At 41.9% G+C, this 16,323-nt stretch overlaps 1 protein-coding gene across 1 annotated transcript in view; it reads right to left on the bottom strand.

The window, feature by feature from the left end:
• ADARB2 (adenosine deaminase RNA specific B2 (inactive)) overlaps positions 1-16,323 on the bottom strand; it is a 411,353-nt gene that overhangs the window by 8,219 nt on the left and 386,811 nt on the right. The window contains exon 9 of the mRNA XM_040352667.1: positions 5,197-5,375. Coding sequence (XP_040208601.1) covers positions 5,197-5,375 — 179 coding nt within the window. The remainder of the gene's footprint in view (positions 1-5,196; positions 5,376-16,323) is intronic.

Genomic DNA, 16,323 nt, shown 5'->3' with positions numbered 1-16,323 from the left:
GCATACAGCGCGTCACGAGTTCCCAAAAGTAGCCGAACGTCGGTGCGCTGGCGCCGTATAGAGCCGCACCGACGTTCGGCTTCTTTCGGCAACTGGTGACGCGCTGTATGCGACCGTCGGAAGGCTGTCAATCAAATAGGAACGCCCAGTCCCAAAGATCATACCTGGAAGCGGCGGGAGAACATCGATCTCTAAAACGGTAAGTACTGCATTCATTTTAAAAAGAACACCCGATTCTGCTTACTAAAATTAGCCTCAATCTAATGTTAAAAATGTTTTTTTTCGGGTGAACTCCCGCTTTAAAAGTATCCTGTTCTCTTTGTATTGCTTCCTTTATGTGAAATCCCTGGTGATCCTGTCAGTCCCTCTGCTTTCCTATTAAAAACCGACTACACTAGGCATGAGAGCACAGTATGGTCGGTTTTCTGGCTGTGCTGGGAACTCAGGCTGCTCTCCTCCAATGATCAGACTGGTGCTGACCCGACCCCCTGCACAGCCATTCACTGGGAAGTTTAATATGCTGCTGCTTCTCCTCCTGCCCTCTGAGATCCTTATACAGCTAAGAACAGAGATTATGTGATCACTAATAAATGTGTTGGGATGGGCCTACGTGCTGACATCATCATCACCACATCCTCGTGGCAGGCAGGAGCGGTGACTGAATATGTGATTTTTTTGGTCTTATGCTGCAGCTTTTGTATTTGATTTTAAATAAACTACTACACTATCAAAGCATCATTTTGGCTCCAATGGATGAGCTTTCTTTTTCACAGTAGCAAGAAATTCCGGCAACACAATTGCTTCTTCTTACAAATCTTTATTGGGCACTAACTAAATCTATAATGCTAACGCGTTTCGGCCAGAGCCTTCCTCGTTCTTTTGCACAGTGACTGAGTTTTCTGAGGTCCACCTTTCTACCAACACACCAGCGCGAGATGTCTCTTTGCTTCAGAGTATGACCCAAAGGCGCATTATGGTTTAATATCTGGTGAGTGGACAGATTGGTGGAGGTGCACGTGTGTGACAAACTGTTTCCAAGCACATTGGGTGATGTTTATCGCATATTGGACGTTTATCTTATGCTGGTTTTTATTCAGTTTCTGGTAAATGGTTGGACATATCACGCACATTGTCGGAATTATTCCGGGTGACACTGAAGACTTGGTGAAATCCAGTCACAAATTCACGCATTGGTACTTTATCTATACTGGAGGACTGTTATGTATTGTTTTACTATAGACAGGAAGTGCTTCACATTTCTTTTTGCGATCTAATATACCTTTTTTATAGCTGCTAAAATATTTACAGCGCTCACTTTTTTCTTGTTTGATTTTTGGGTTCACGCTTGAACTCCATCTAGTGACCATAACGTAGTATTTTTTATTTTTATTTTTATTCTTTATTGAGTGATTTCAGAAAAATACCGCATTAGAGCCACTAGGTGGAGATGATGGCTATTGGTGATAACCATATTACAAAAAAAAAATGTGGCGATCATTCATTGTGCCTGTACAACAAAGCAACTACCGTATTTTCCGGCGTATAAGACGACTTTTTTGGATGCAAAAAAATGCATCCAAAGTCGGGGGTCGTTTTATACGCCGGTGACAGTCTCCGAGCTGTGGGCGTCCATAATTTAAAAGCCGCTCCTTCTTCTCAGCGTGTCCTGTGATAGGCGGAACACAAATCTTCCCAGCAGTGCCTCTGTTCTGTGTTCCTCCTATCACAGATGCCTTCTCATCCTCGGACGAGAGGACGTCCGTGATAGGCGGAACACAGAACAGAGGCGCTGCTGGGAAAATTTGTGTTCCGCCTATCACAGGACACACTGAGAAGAAGGCGCAGCTTTCAAATCATGGACACTCGCAGCACGGAGACTGTCACCGGCCTGGAAACAAATCAGTTGGCACAGTGGGGGGAAAGTGATGGCACAGTGGGGGCAAAGTGATGGCACAGTGGGGGCAAAGTGATGGCACAGTGGGGGCAAGTGATGGCACAGTTGGTGCAAGTAATGGCACAGTAGGGGCAAGTGATGGCACAGAGGGGGCAAGTGATGGCACAGTGGGGGCATGTAATGTAATGGCACAGTGAGGCATGTAATGTAATGGCACAGTGAGATTTGAAAAAAGCCTGTTTCTGTCAGAGGTTCTGGCTACCCCTCAGCTTCCAGAAAGACTAGTAGGAAGGGGGTAGTCTTATATGGCGAGTATATCCCAAAACCAACATTTTTCCTGGAAAATTAGAGGGTCGTCTTATATGCCGGGAAAATACGGTATTTTATACATAGACCCCTTTCTGTTTGTTGTAAGAGCAATAAAAGATTAAATCTAATTGGTTGTTATGTGTTTTTTTCAATTAGTACAAACCCCCTTTTCTTAGTAAATAGAAATGTAAGTGGTCATACCAACTTCAAGGCCAGGAAAAGGAAAAACACCACATTCATTGTCTATGCTGGGTATTTCATAGATCCCTATCTAAAAGAGAATTTAATTGACCAGTACTTCAGATGATATATAATTATATCGCACAACATGGAGAAGAATCGCAAGTGCCAATAAATCCTTCTCAGCTTTAGGAAAAAGAATTATTTTGTCAATATTGGTAGTAATAAGTCACCCTGTTGTGAGTAATGAAGAGAGCTTTTATTTAGAAATTCAATTAGCTCTTTCACTGACTGGTATCTAATTGCCAACCTTAAAATGCTCATAAATATCGGAGTATAGGATTGTTAAATGCAGGCTGAGACATCCGTGTAGTTAACGGAGTGTGTAAAATGCGTTTGTCGGTAATGCACATAAGCTTTTATTTATCTCTCCTGGTGATAAGTACCTGAGAGTGTTGGGGAATTGCTGGGAAGGAACTTTGCTTTGATTACTATTATTATGAAAAAAAAACTAAATATTGAAGACTGCAGTCTGCCATGTAATGTGCATTCATTACTGTTATGTGCAAACGAGGTAGTATAACAAAAGACAAGGGACGCGCAGACATTTATTCCTCCTTTATTTATGAACAAGTCTAGTATGGCACAGCACTTGCCTACCCATTTTAAACAAAATCAATTCAGCGTAAATTAGTATTTTGGCAGAAAATTATAATGTGCATCAATTGAAAAATACGTATTTGCAGACACAATGATGGGCTTAACCACTAGAGGCTCATACACACTTGCAGCAGTCCTTGCTGCCCCCTGGAAAGTGATAGGGGTAGTTGACACGTGTAACACCCCGTCCAACCACCATTGTAGCTTAGAGTGGATGATTGGGAGGTGGCTGCCTATTTCCCCCGGGCATAAGTGTGAACAAGGCCTGACATGGTTTTTACATTCCTCAAAAGGCTCTGGAAATTTGATCTCTGCACCCTGATTCGCAACTCCACCCACCAGTTCATTTTGAAGGCCCACTTCAACCAAAAAACAATTTTTCTGTTTTTTTGTCTTTATTGCTTTATGTGTCCCCTCTGGGAAGATGTCCTGGCAAATGCTCCAGAAAATGCAAGCAATCTGCGAGTCAGCTCTATACGGCGCCTGCGCCTGCTGTGTAGAGCTGACTGCGCAGGCGCCATATAGAGCCGACTCGCAGGTCGGTTATTTATGGAAAACTGGTGACGCGCCTTATGCGCCGAGGAAAGTTTTTCACCAGACGTCAATCATCTAACCTCTCAATAGGAACGCCCACTCTCGCGGGAGCCAGAACCCGGATGCCGGGGGGAAAATAACGATAAAACGGTATGTACAGCAAAAAAAAAACAGCATACTGTAGATGGCTGAAGTATGCTGGATGTAATGGTATATAGATGTTTTTTAGGGTGAACCTCCGCTTTAACTACTTGCCGACCAGCCGCCGTCATTCTACAGTGGCAGGTCGGCTCTCCTGGGCGAGAGCCCGTCATACTACGTCGGCTCTCTTTGCGGCCACTAGGGGCGTGCGCGCGCGCCCCCCCGCTCGTCCGTGACACACAGCTCCTGGTCCTGGGGAAATGCTGATCTTCTGTTCATACAATGTATGAACAGAAGATCAGTGTTTCCCCTAGTGAGGCCACCCCCCCCCCACAGTAAGAACACACCCAGGGACATACTTAACCCCTTCCCCGCCCCCTAGTGTTAACCCCTTCACTGCCAGTGGCATTTTTATAGTAATCCACTGCATTTTTTTAGCACTGATCGCTATGAAAATGCCAATGGTCCCAAAAATGTGTCAAAAGTGTCCGAAGTGTCTGCCATAATGTCGCAGTACTGAAAAAAAATCGCTGATCGCCGCCATTACTAGTAAAAAAAAATATTAATAACAATGCCATAAAAATACCCCCTATTTTGTAAACGCTATAACTTTTGCGCAAACCAATCAATAAACGCTTATTGCGAATTTTTTTACGAAAAATATGTAGAAGAATACGTATCGGCCTAAACTGAGGAAAAAAAATGTTTTTTTATATATTTTTGGGGGATATTTATTATAGCAAAAAGTAAAAAATATTCATTTTTTTCAAAATTGTCGCTGTAGCGCAAAAAATAGAAAACCGCAGAGGTGATCAAATACCACCAAAAGAAAGCTCTATTTGTGCGAAAAAAAGGACGCCAATTTTGTTTGGGAGCCACGTCGCACGACCGCGCAATTGTCAGTTAAAGCGACGCAGTCCCGAATCGCAAAAAGTGGCCTGGTCTTTGAGCAGCAATATGGTCCGGGGGTTAAGTGGTTAAGAAAACCTGTTATTTGTCCTTGATGGGCAAAACATAGGTTTGCTTTAAAATTAACATTTTGAATTTTGAGTTGCAAATGTGAACTGATGTTGTAAAGTTTTGTCTTCAGACTACCAATATACCAGGTACATCACCAATCCAACAAATGTATTATAATTCTTGCATGATTTGGGTTTTTTGGTGGATTGTTTCAGGTAACAGTTTAGATCAGTCCTCTCTAATTCATATAATAATAATAATAATAAAAAATCAATTCCTTCTACATAAAACAGGACATGAAATATACATTATGAACAGAAGCTCATATGCATATATGTATTTAATATAGTTAACTGAAGAGATATAATCTAGTCCATCTGAACTGAGGAATGGGATAGAGAAGTAGAACAGCTGCTAATTACACATCCTGCTTTAGTCCTAGATTTGTAATATTTAGGTCAATCTCTGATACATTTTTAATAGCTCTGGAAATGAAGAACTGAGAAATGAGACCATACCTTCCCACAAAGTCTTGACCAGCGAGCGTATAACAAGTATTTACAGAGCCTGGAGGGGGCACCGCAGCTTTTCTTTCCTGTTGTAGCATTAATGATCTCTAGGTCAGGACTTCCCATCGTCCAGTTGATGCTGAAATTTGGTGATTTGCCCGGTGGTCGAGGTTCGGTATTACTCACTCCTGCCAAATAAAAAATAAAAAGCTGAAATGTTAAGTATGGGATCAGAAAATATTACAAAAACTACTGTGTTCAAGAGTCTATATAGTAAACAGTACATAAGTACCAATCTTTTCAGACTATTAAATGAGCCACATTTTAGTCCTTTGAAGGATGACATCTTTTGCTGCCACACTCCCAAGTTATACTGCACATCCTTTCTTATAGTGAAAGCATAGCGATTTTCACTTCCAGGACAGCTCCAGGCATATGTATTGTAAGATGAAACAACAAATAGATCGATCAATCACTGCATAACTCCTACAAGATCTCATGTATATATACAGTAAATGATGAAATCCCATCCTGGAAACTGCAGGAAACAGACCACATCTAATAGTAACCACGCAAAGGAAAAAATTTGATTAGATAAATATAAGAGTTTCTGTTTAAACCATTTGAAATCAGTTTCGGCACACCAAGCAAAAATATGGACATAACTCTTTATACTGTGTTAACTTATTATTAACACCAGTGCATGTATTGATGAATGCTTTTGCCCATTGACATATTATGCCCATTCATTTTCAAAGGGCCCTCAATGTGTGTTCATGCTTAAAAAAAAATTCACCCACCCATGGAACACTGAAAGGCAGGTGTGCTTTTTTTTATTTATATACACAGATCGGCTATAAAATTAAAGTTGTTGTGAACCTCAGACATGAAATATGAACAAATCACATCCTTCTATACTGTGTACTTGTCTGTATCCACAGCACTGAGTGTGATTTCTCTCTGCTGCTTTGTTCCTCTGTTATCTGCATTAACCATGTCTGACAGATTTTCCTGACTCTTAAGCCTCGTATCCATGATCCGATTGTTGGCCAACCGAGCGTCAGATTTTTGTCTTCAGGGCGAGATCTTGTCGTGCATACTAACGGTACACAATTGTTGGTCAACAAACATGAACGTAGTGACGTACTACGAGGAATTTCAGCTCTTGAGCGCCACCCTTTGGGCCCCATCTGCCAATTTTGTGTTTGGCAAGCACTGATTCTGAGCATGCGTGTTTCAACTTTTGTGTGACCAACTTGTGTACTGACCATCAGAAAGTCTGACAACCAACTTTTGTCGGCCCAAAAATTTTCTAGCATGTCACTCAACATTTGTTGGCTGAATGTTGAACAACATTTGTCAAAAGGAGCATACTAACAGTCAGAATTTAGGTCTGTCGACAGACAATCCCCTGCCAGCAACTGGATGGGGTTTACAAGGCTTTAAAGATAACTAGTGGCACAGAGGAGAGTGTCAACACACAGTTTGTGATTGACAACCACAGCTGTGCATGTTCCCGTGTACTGTGAGGAGGGGGGGTGTCCCCTCCCTCCAACCAGGGCTCAGAGTTCTCCTCACTGAGCAGTGTAGTGATGCTGTGTAAAATGCGTATTTTGTAAGGCTGTAGAAAAGAGAGGAGTGCAAATAAACAGGTATAACTTACCACGGCTTTGTGTGTTCATTCACACACAGAGCCGTGGCCTGGAACCACCCCCTCTGTCTCCTGATTGGTTTACTGGCTGTGATTGACAGCAGTGTAAGCCAATGGCTTCCGCTGCTGCTAAAAAACAATCAAGAGTGCAAGTCTCCAGAGAGGTAAGGCAATCGTGGACATCGCTGGATCGGGAGGGGGCTCAGGTAAGTATTAGAGGGGGCTAATGCACATAGAATGCATGAAGGTAAAAAAAAACTTGTGCATTTACACCCACTTTAACCTGCCTGGCGGTGTTCCCGAGTCTGACTCGGGGTTAGATTTTCCTGCTGCGAGCGGTAACCCCGAGTCAGACTCGGGCTTGCCTCGCTAGATCCACAGGCAAAGTTACTTACCTTGTCCCTGGATCCAGCGATGCCACCGCGCTGTGTGAGCGAGCGGGACCTCCTCGCTCGATTCACACAGTGCCTCCGTGTGACGCCGATCTCCGTTCCCTGCGACGTTACGACGCACGGGGACGGAGAACGGCGCCAAATTCAAAAAAGTAAACAAACACATTACATACAGTATACTGTAATCTTATAGATTACAGTACTGTATGTAAAAAAAACACACACCCCTTGTCCCTAGTGGTCTGTCCTGTGTCATGCATGTCATTTTATATAATAAAAACGTTTCTTTCTCCCTGCAAACTGTAGATTGTCCATAGCAACCAAAAGTGTCTTTTTATGTCAAAAATGGTTTTAGATCAGCTAAAAAACAGCGATAATAAATTATAATCACTTGCAGAAATGTGCGATAGCGATTTGTGGGGAAATTCGTCATAAAAAAAAAAAATAATGACAGCAACAATTCTGCAACTGAGCAAATTTCAGTGATTTTGATTTGATTACATTATTGAATAATTTTTATTATAATTATATTATTATTTGTTATAATTATTTATAATTATTTATTATATTATAATTTATAATTTTGTTTTTAAAAAAATTTCATACCCGGGATGCCTATTAGAAGCTTGTTTGGTCAGATTTAACCACTAGCCGACCGCGCACCGTCATTATACGGCGGCAGGTCGGCTCTCCTGGGCGAGAGCCCGTAGCTATACGTCCTATCGTATAGCCGCCACTAGGGGGCGCGTGCGCGCCGCCAGAGGCGCGCGCGCGCGCTCCCCGCTCGCCCCCGACTCCCGTGCGTGTGCCCGGCGGGCGCGATCGCCGCCGGGCACACGCGATCGCTCGGTACAGAGCGGGGAACGGGAGCTGTGTGTGTAAACACACAGCTCTCGTTCCTGTCAGCAGGGGAAATGCTGATTTTCTGTTCATACAATGTATGAACAGAAAATCAGTGTTTCCCCTAGTGAGGCCCCCCCCCCCCCCCCCACAGTAAGAACACACCCAGGCATACTTAACCCCTTCCCCGCCCCCTAGTGTTAACCCCTTCACTGCCAGTGGCATTTTTATAGTAATCTAATGCATTTTTATAGCACTGATCGCTATAAAAATGCCAATGGTCCCAAAAATGTGTCAAAAATGTCCGAAGTGTCCGCCATAATGTCGCAATACCGAAAAAAAAAATCGCTGATCGCCGCCATTACTAGTAAAAAAAATATTAATAAAAATGCCATAAAAATACCCCCTATTTTGTAAACGCTATAACTTTTGCGCAAACCAATCAATAAACGCTTATTGCGATTTTTTTTTACGAAAAATATGTAGAAGAATACGTATCGGCCTAAACTGAGGAAAAAAAATGTTTTTTTATATATTTTTGGGGGATATTTATTACAGCAAAAAGTAAAAAATATTCATTTTTTTCAAAATTGTCGCTCTATTTTTGTTTATAGCGCAAAAAATAAAAAACGCAGAGGTGATCAAATACCACCAAAAGAAAGCTCTATTTGTGGGAAAAAAAGGACGCCAATTTTGTTTGGGAGCCACGTCGCACGACCGCGCAATTGTCTGTTAAAGCGACGCAGTCCCGAATCGCAAAAAGTACTCTGGTCTTTGGGCAGCAATATGGTCCGGGGGGTAAGTGGTTAAGTGAGTTATTTCTAAAAATGACAGACCTACAGACCTACAATATAAAACGCCAAATTTCCTTGCAAATAATGGTACCGCTTTCAGCATGTTTTTTCTGAAAGAATCATACCGCCAGGGAGGTTAAGGACAGTTTACACTTGTATGTTTTTATGCATGAAGATGCATTTTAAGGTACCAATTACAAAATCCCAAATAATTCACATACTTTATGAAGATCTACATATCTATATTTAAAAAGATATATATATATATATATATATATATATATATATATATATATATATATATATATATATAAAAACTTGCAGAAATAAAGAAAAGCATTTACTTCAAACCCAAAGACTGTACTTCTGAGTGGTTACTGTTCTGGTCCCATCCAATATTCTAATGCTGTGTACAGACGGGGAAAGGGAGTAACCGCTCCAGGGGGGTACGCTTATACAATCAGTGTCTTCTCAGGAGATCAAGGATGCTGGCAATGGACAACGCAAGTAATAGAGGAGATAAATGGACAGCCACACTCCAAAAAAAACTTGATGGTCATCTTTATTAATAAAAAAGATAAAAAATAAGCACTACAAATCACAGCAAAAAATAGGGATAACAGCCTACGCATTTTACACTATTGGTTAGTGCTTAATCATGGCTCATCAAGGCCGCGTACAGACGAAAATAGATTTTTTTTTCCAACGGATGTTGGCTCAAACTTGTCTTGCATACACATGGTCACACAAATGTTGTCGAAAATTCCGAATACCAAGAACAAGTTCACGTACAACACGTACAAATTTTGTAAAAGACGATTCGCGATTTTTATCCTAGTGCTTTTCCATCCCTTACAGCGTGACGAATGTGCTATCTCCATTACAAACACTAGTTTTACCAGACCGAGCGTTTCCGTCTCGTACTTGATTCAGAGAATGCATGTAATTTCGTGTGTCGGAATTGTCCACACACGATTGGAATTTACGAGAACGGATTTTGTTGTCGGAAAATTTAAGAACCAGCTCTCAAATTTTTGTTGTCAGAAGAAACAAAGCTACAAAGTAATAGAAACCCATACTTACTATAGTTAGAGTTTTATCTCCACTCTAATTCATCCCAAAGGTGTTCTTTAGGGTTGAGTTCAGGACTGTGTGGACTTGGTGGAGGGGAGGTTATGGTGTGGGGTTGTTTTTCCAGGTGTTGGGCTTGGCTTTTTAGTTCTAGTGAAGGGAACTCTTATGCCTTGTACACACGACAGGAATTTCTGATTGAAAAAAGTTTGGAAATAGAACATGTTTTATTTTTTTCTGATGGAAAAAAATCCTATGTGAAATTCCAATCGTCTGTGTGAAACCCTGACGGAGAAAGAAACACGCATGCTCAGAATCAAGTCGACGCATGCTCGGAAGCATTGAACCTTTTTTCTCGGCTCATCATAGTGTTTTACGTCACTGCGTTTTGGACGGTCGGAATTTAGTCTGACATTGTGTATGCAAGACAGCTTGAATGGAATTGTGACAGAAAATTCCATCAGATTTTAACCCATAGAAAATTCCTATCAAGTGTACAGGGCATTAGGGTGTCAGCATACCAAGACATTTTAAACAATTTATTTGTGCGGACAGTTTGGGGATGACCCCTTCATGTTCCAACATGACTGAGCACCAGTGCACAGACCAAGGGACATAAAGACATGGATGAGCAAGTTTGGGGTGGAGGAACTTGACTGGTCTGACCTCAACCCGATAGAACACCTTTAAAATTAATTAGAGTGGAGACCACAAGCCAGGCATTCTCGTCCACATTAGTGCCTGACCCCACAAATGCTCTTCTGGAAGAATGGTCAAACATTCCCATAGACACTCCTAAACCTTGTGGACAGCCTTACCCAGAAGAGTTGAAGCTGTTATAGCTGAAAAGAGTGGGCCAACTCAATATTGAACCCTACAGACTAATGCCGCGTACACACGGTCGTTTTATGCGATGTAAAAAAACGACGTTTTCTGTGAAGTAAAAAACGACGTTTTTGAAACTTCAATTTTCAAAAACGACGTTGCCTACACACCATCGTTTTTTCACAATGCTCTAGCAAAGCGAGGTTACGTTCACCACGTTTTTTCCATTGAAGCTTGCTTCATAACTAGCTTCTGGGCATGCGCGGGTTCAAAAACGTCGTTTGAAACGTCGTTTTTTGCTACACACGGTCAATTTCTGTGAAGTAAAAAACGACGTTTTGAAAAACGACACATAAAATTGAAGCATGCTTGAATTTTTTTGGGTCGTTTTTCAGAAGACATAAAACGACGTTTTCTCCCACACACGATCAATTAAATTGACGTTTTTAAAAACGTCGTTTTTTTACATCGCATAAAACGACCGTGTGTACGCGGCATAAGACTGAGAAGCCATTAAAGTTCATGTGCATGTAAAGTTATGTTCTGTACAGCTTAACAGTATCAATGACCTATAAAGTATTGATTCTCGCCAGATTCATGATGAAAGTATGAAACTCCATTGCGCCATCTGGCAATTAAAATGCTAAGCACTGTATTCCTTATTTTTTTTCCATTTGGACTGTTTAACTGGAGATATGAACCTATCTTGCAAAAGTTAAATAATTGCTGTCAAATTTCCCGTCTTGAATCAGATATGATCTGAGCTGATTCAACGCTGGTGGCTGTGAGAGCTTTATTCACACTGCTCGCGTGACATTTCCCATCACATCATTACTTAATGAGCCGCCATGTCCGACAGACACTGCCTGTTTTGCTGGCATTTTGCAGGATATTAATAGAAAATGCTGTTTAATGATGGCAGTACAAATGCTCCCATCTACATATTACAAAAGGACGTGTGTCAGCCGCGCACAAGGGTGGCGGTATGCTGTTTCCATGGTGCCGGGCTTGCTGTAGCGTTAATAGAAACCTGAAAATGATTAGATGAATTTGAAGAGATGCGTGATTTGTCATAATGACGCTTTTCATATATGTTTTTAAGACATTATAAAGGGATTTAATAAGAAGAAAAAAAAAGAGGTGATGTTTAGCAAGCATAAAAAAGAAATGCCAGTCAACTGGTGGAAATGATCAGTGAACTGTTATCCAGCAAACACAAAAACTGTGTTACTGACAGGATTTACTTAAAGTGGTTGTAAACCCTTACATATGTCCAGTGAGGGGACTATCCTCAGGTGATACACAGAGAGGAAACAAATCCTGCTACAGTACATAAGTTGTAACTGTTTAACTGCAGTCTTCTCTTCTCTAGAGCTGTTCAAAGCGCTGAATATTTAAAGCACACAGGAACAGAGCTAAGGCTCTCAATCAGCTGGAGGTCCCCCGTCACCTTTTTCTCTTGGTGTCAGGAATGATTGTCAGAAGTGACTCATGCTGATAGCAGAGGAATGAAACAGCAGACAGAAATTACACTAATGCCGCGTACACACGGTTAAATCACATCGGAATTCCGACGGAATTCCATCAGAAAAAAAATAGAACATGTTCTATATCTAAACTCAGATGGAATTTAATCGAAATTTCCAATGAAAAAACTCAGATGGGGCTACACACGATCGAAAATACTTTTTCCATCGAAAATTACGATCGTGTGTACGGGGCATTAGTGTTCTGGACAGTGTTGCCAATCGTCAGTGTTTTTACTGGCAGCCAGTAAAAAACAGGCACTTTTTCTCCTGCCAGTAAATGCCAGTAAGAGGAAAAGGTTGCCAGTAAAAAAATATGGCTGTGACGCTTGGCTCGGAACTGTGCATGCACAGCTCGGGTCCAGAGGTGGCCGAGACCATCCAAGTGCCTGCTACAGTGTGTTTGGGTGGTGGCAGCAGGGGGCGGGTCTGGTGGAAGTGGTGCCTGAGTGTGTCGTGTGATGTCATGGTGCAATGGAGCCGAACGGAGCGGCCAGAGCCTCATATTCAGGTCTGTGGGACAGGAGCAAGGCAAGCCGGGAGAGGGACTGTCAGTGCTGTTTGGACTGGAGGGGACTGAAGAGACCACCTGGCATGCATACTATATTAAAAATAAAATAAGAAATATGCTTTTTGTTTCAGTACCTACCTTAAATCATATTGCTAATTGCATATTGTACTTATTTTGTAGCCAAAATACTGAAATTTGCACTTAAAACTGTAATTTTGTAACTTTTGGAAACGCCAGTAAAAACTTGGCTGTACCAGTAAATTTTGGGTGTTGTGTCAGTAAATTTCTGGTAGGTGGGCAACACTGGTTCTGGATTGAGACATGTACACACTATAGAGCAGGGGTCTTCAAACTTTGGCCTTCCAGTTGTTCAGGAACTACAATTCCCATCATGCCTAGTCATGTCTGAAAATGTCAGAGTTTTACAAAGCCTCATGGGGACGTGTAGTTCCGAAACTGCTGGAGGGCCGTAGTTTGAATATCCCTGCAATAGAGGGATATGCTTTGTTCATATTTTATGTCTGAGGTTTACAACCATTTTATAGCTGAACTCCATGTTGGAAAAACAACTCACTCAAAGATTAAATTCTCAATAAGTCTACGGGGTACAGGCATAAGGTGTAATACTTTCTGGTATCATCAGGCTTACTCCACCTTTGCAGCTGGTCCAGCACTGCAACTTCTTTAAGAACTTGCCGACCAGCTCCTGTACATTTACGTAGGCAGAATGGCACAGCTGGGCAAAGTAACGTACCCAAACGTCACTCTGAATTTGCCGCCGTGTGCGTGCGCCTGCCGCGAGCTTCGTGACCGTGCCCGCGGGACCCGTGGACTCAATGTCCGCCGGGTGCCCTAGATCATGTCACGGAGCTGAAGAACGGGGAGATGCCAGTGTAAACACAGCATCTCCCCTTTCTGCCTAGTGACAGGACACTAATCGTCTGCTCCATCAGGGAGGACAGGGTAGCTCTGAAGCTGACTGGTGCGGGGAGTACAGTAAGTGATACTGCCTCTTCCAATATCCATAAACATAATGTAACCGAGAGTGGACTACAGTTATCTGGCACTGCAGACTTACCCTCTACCTTCTTAGACTGTCTCTGTATTCCCCTAGTGCTGGGTTCGGATTACACGCATCATACTCCTGAGCCAAGCAGGGAGCATTTTGGGAACTGTAGTCGCCTGAACAGACATCCTTGATCTGCAGTACTATCCATGAACTACACCTCCCAGCAAGCCATCTGCTCCAGGGAGAGAACTCTGGGAGAGGCGATAAAGGGATCAGCAGACCAGGCTCAAGCTCTCTTGCTTTCTAGGTTCCATCAAGTAAACACCCCCTTTGCTGCTGTGCGAGAGGACTGTGGCCTACCATGAGGCAACACAACGCTCCTAGCTCTGACCCAGGCGGGTCAGACGCCACTTGTTAAACAAGGGGCACCACTGTAGCACCGCTGTAAATAGCAGGACTGGATGACTCACGGTTCCAGCAGCCAGACTGCCATCTCAGACCATTTGCAGAAGAATACAACAATGTAATTCGTTTTTTGCTCAGGCCGCCGCTGTGGGGGATGCTCTGACTGGATAAAAACAGAGATCGGTGTTACTGCTTAGCAGGAACACAAGATCACCATCTTCTTCCCTGTCAGAACGGTGATCTTCCTTCTTTTACATAGGCAGAACACCGTTCTGCCTCGCTGTGAAATGATCGCAGGTGGCCGGCAGACATCAGGTCCAGCCGAGCATCTGATTGGCATCCTCTGTGTCCAATCAGCGTGTGATCGCACACAATTATGTATAGGTACATACTATTGCACGCAATGACATACAGGTACATACCTATTGTACAGGTACATGGTTTCACGCAATAGAGCTGACCTCCCACAGTAAATATGCGGTAGGTAGACATGTGCGGTTCGTTTTGTTCCGAATTAATATTCGGACACATTTTTCGTTATTTGGAGATTCGGACATATCCCGAATTACAATATAAACAAATTTTACCGAATGCTCCAAATAACGTAACAACATTTTTCTTGGATTTCGGAAACTTGGACTGAAATTCAAATCAAATTTTACATTAAACTCAAATTAAAGTCGAATTCTCACTACTTATTATCAGAGTACCATTTTGAAATAATTCTGTTTATGTTAAGCCAAAGGTGATTTAAAGAATCATTGTAATAATTTGATGAAGATTTTTCTTTTGTTTTTTCACTTTGCTGCATTCGAATCAAAAACAATATAACATTTTTGTTTCGATCAATTCGAAAATGTATCGATTTGATCGTTTCAAATTGAAAAAATCTGTAAATTCAAAGAAAATGTGAAAATTCCGAATACGAATTCCAAAAACAAATTACGAAAACAAATTGAACGAATTAACCGAATTTTACAAAAAAATAACTGGATTAACAAAACGTGCATGCTCTTAATGAGTGGCACAATAGCTGTGAAACGCGTCGAGCTATCCGATGCTGTGCTTTACAATTTCATACCTCAATCCCCCAATTACCAAGCTACCCCAACTTATACATGTCAATGAGGCCATAGGCCCTGCAGGCATTATCTCCAATTACGATTTATACCCTTTTGCCCTGGTGGCCCATTGAATTTGTTTTTATCTTGAGACATCACTGTCATTATACTATCATGTATTATTGTCAGTACCCTGTTTACTGTGTACCCCTATAGCAGTGGCCACAGTGTGTTATCATTATGTCTATTGCTACTATTATTATGTTTACAATGTACCTTGATACTACTATTGTTTGTATATGCAACAAGATATTTCTATAAAATTATTTTGGTTCAACCATTTTACTCTTTTGCAACCATGTGCTTTAATTAAAGTCCCACTCTCCTTGCTCTTTCCCTCTAGATTCACAGAACAATATTTTTTTCGTCATGCACATGTCCAGCAGTAGGCGGTTGGCAAGTGGTTAAAAAATAACTTAAAGGGGTTAACAGAGCATCAGATTACTGGCAGAAGGCATTGGGGTGACTCGGTGCACTACATCTATGACTGGATAATGAACTGGAGCTATGAAATCATATGCTGTGTTTCCTGTTACACTATTTTAACCACTTCCATACCATGCACTTACGCACCTTCCTGCCCAAGACAATTTTCAGCTTTCAGCGCTGTCGCACTTTGAATGACAATTGCGCGGTCATGCTACACTGTACTCAAACAATTTTTTTATCATATTGTTCCAACAAAGAGAGCTTTCTTTTGGTGGTATTTGATCACCTCTGCGGTTTTTATTTTTTGCACAACAACTAAAAAAAGGCTGAATATTTTGAAAAAAAATTAAGTTTGTATTTTTTTCTGTTAATTTTTGGGGTAAATAAGTAAGTTTTCTACTTCGATTATGGGCACCGATGAGGTGGCACTGATGGGCACCGATGAGGTGGCACTGATGGGCACCGGTGAGGTGGCACTGATGGGCACCGGTGAGGCGGCACTGTCGTACACTGACAGGTGGCACTGATAGGCGGCGCTGGTATGAGGCACTGATGGGCACTT

Source organism: Rana temporaria, chromosome 5, assembly GCF_905171775.1.
Source record: "Rana temporaria chromosome 5, aRanTem1.1, whole genome shotgun sequence".
Classification (NCBI taxonomy): domain Eukaryota; kingdom Metazoa; phylum Chordata; class Amphibia; order Anura; family Ranidae; genus Rana; species Rana temporaria.
Note: the sequence above shows the minus strand (reverse complement) of the source record. Positions and strands in the feature narration are given on the sequence as shown.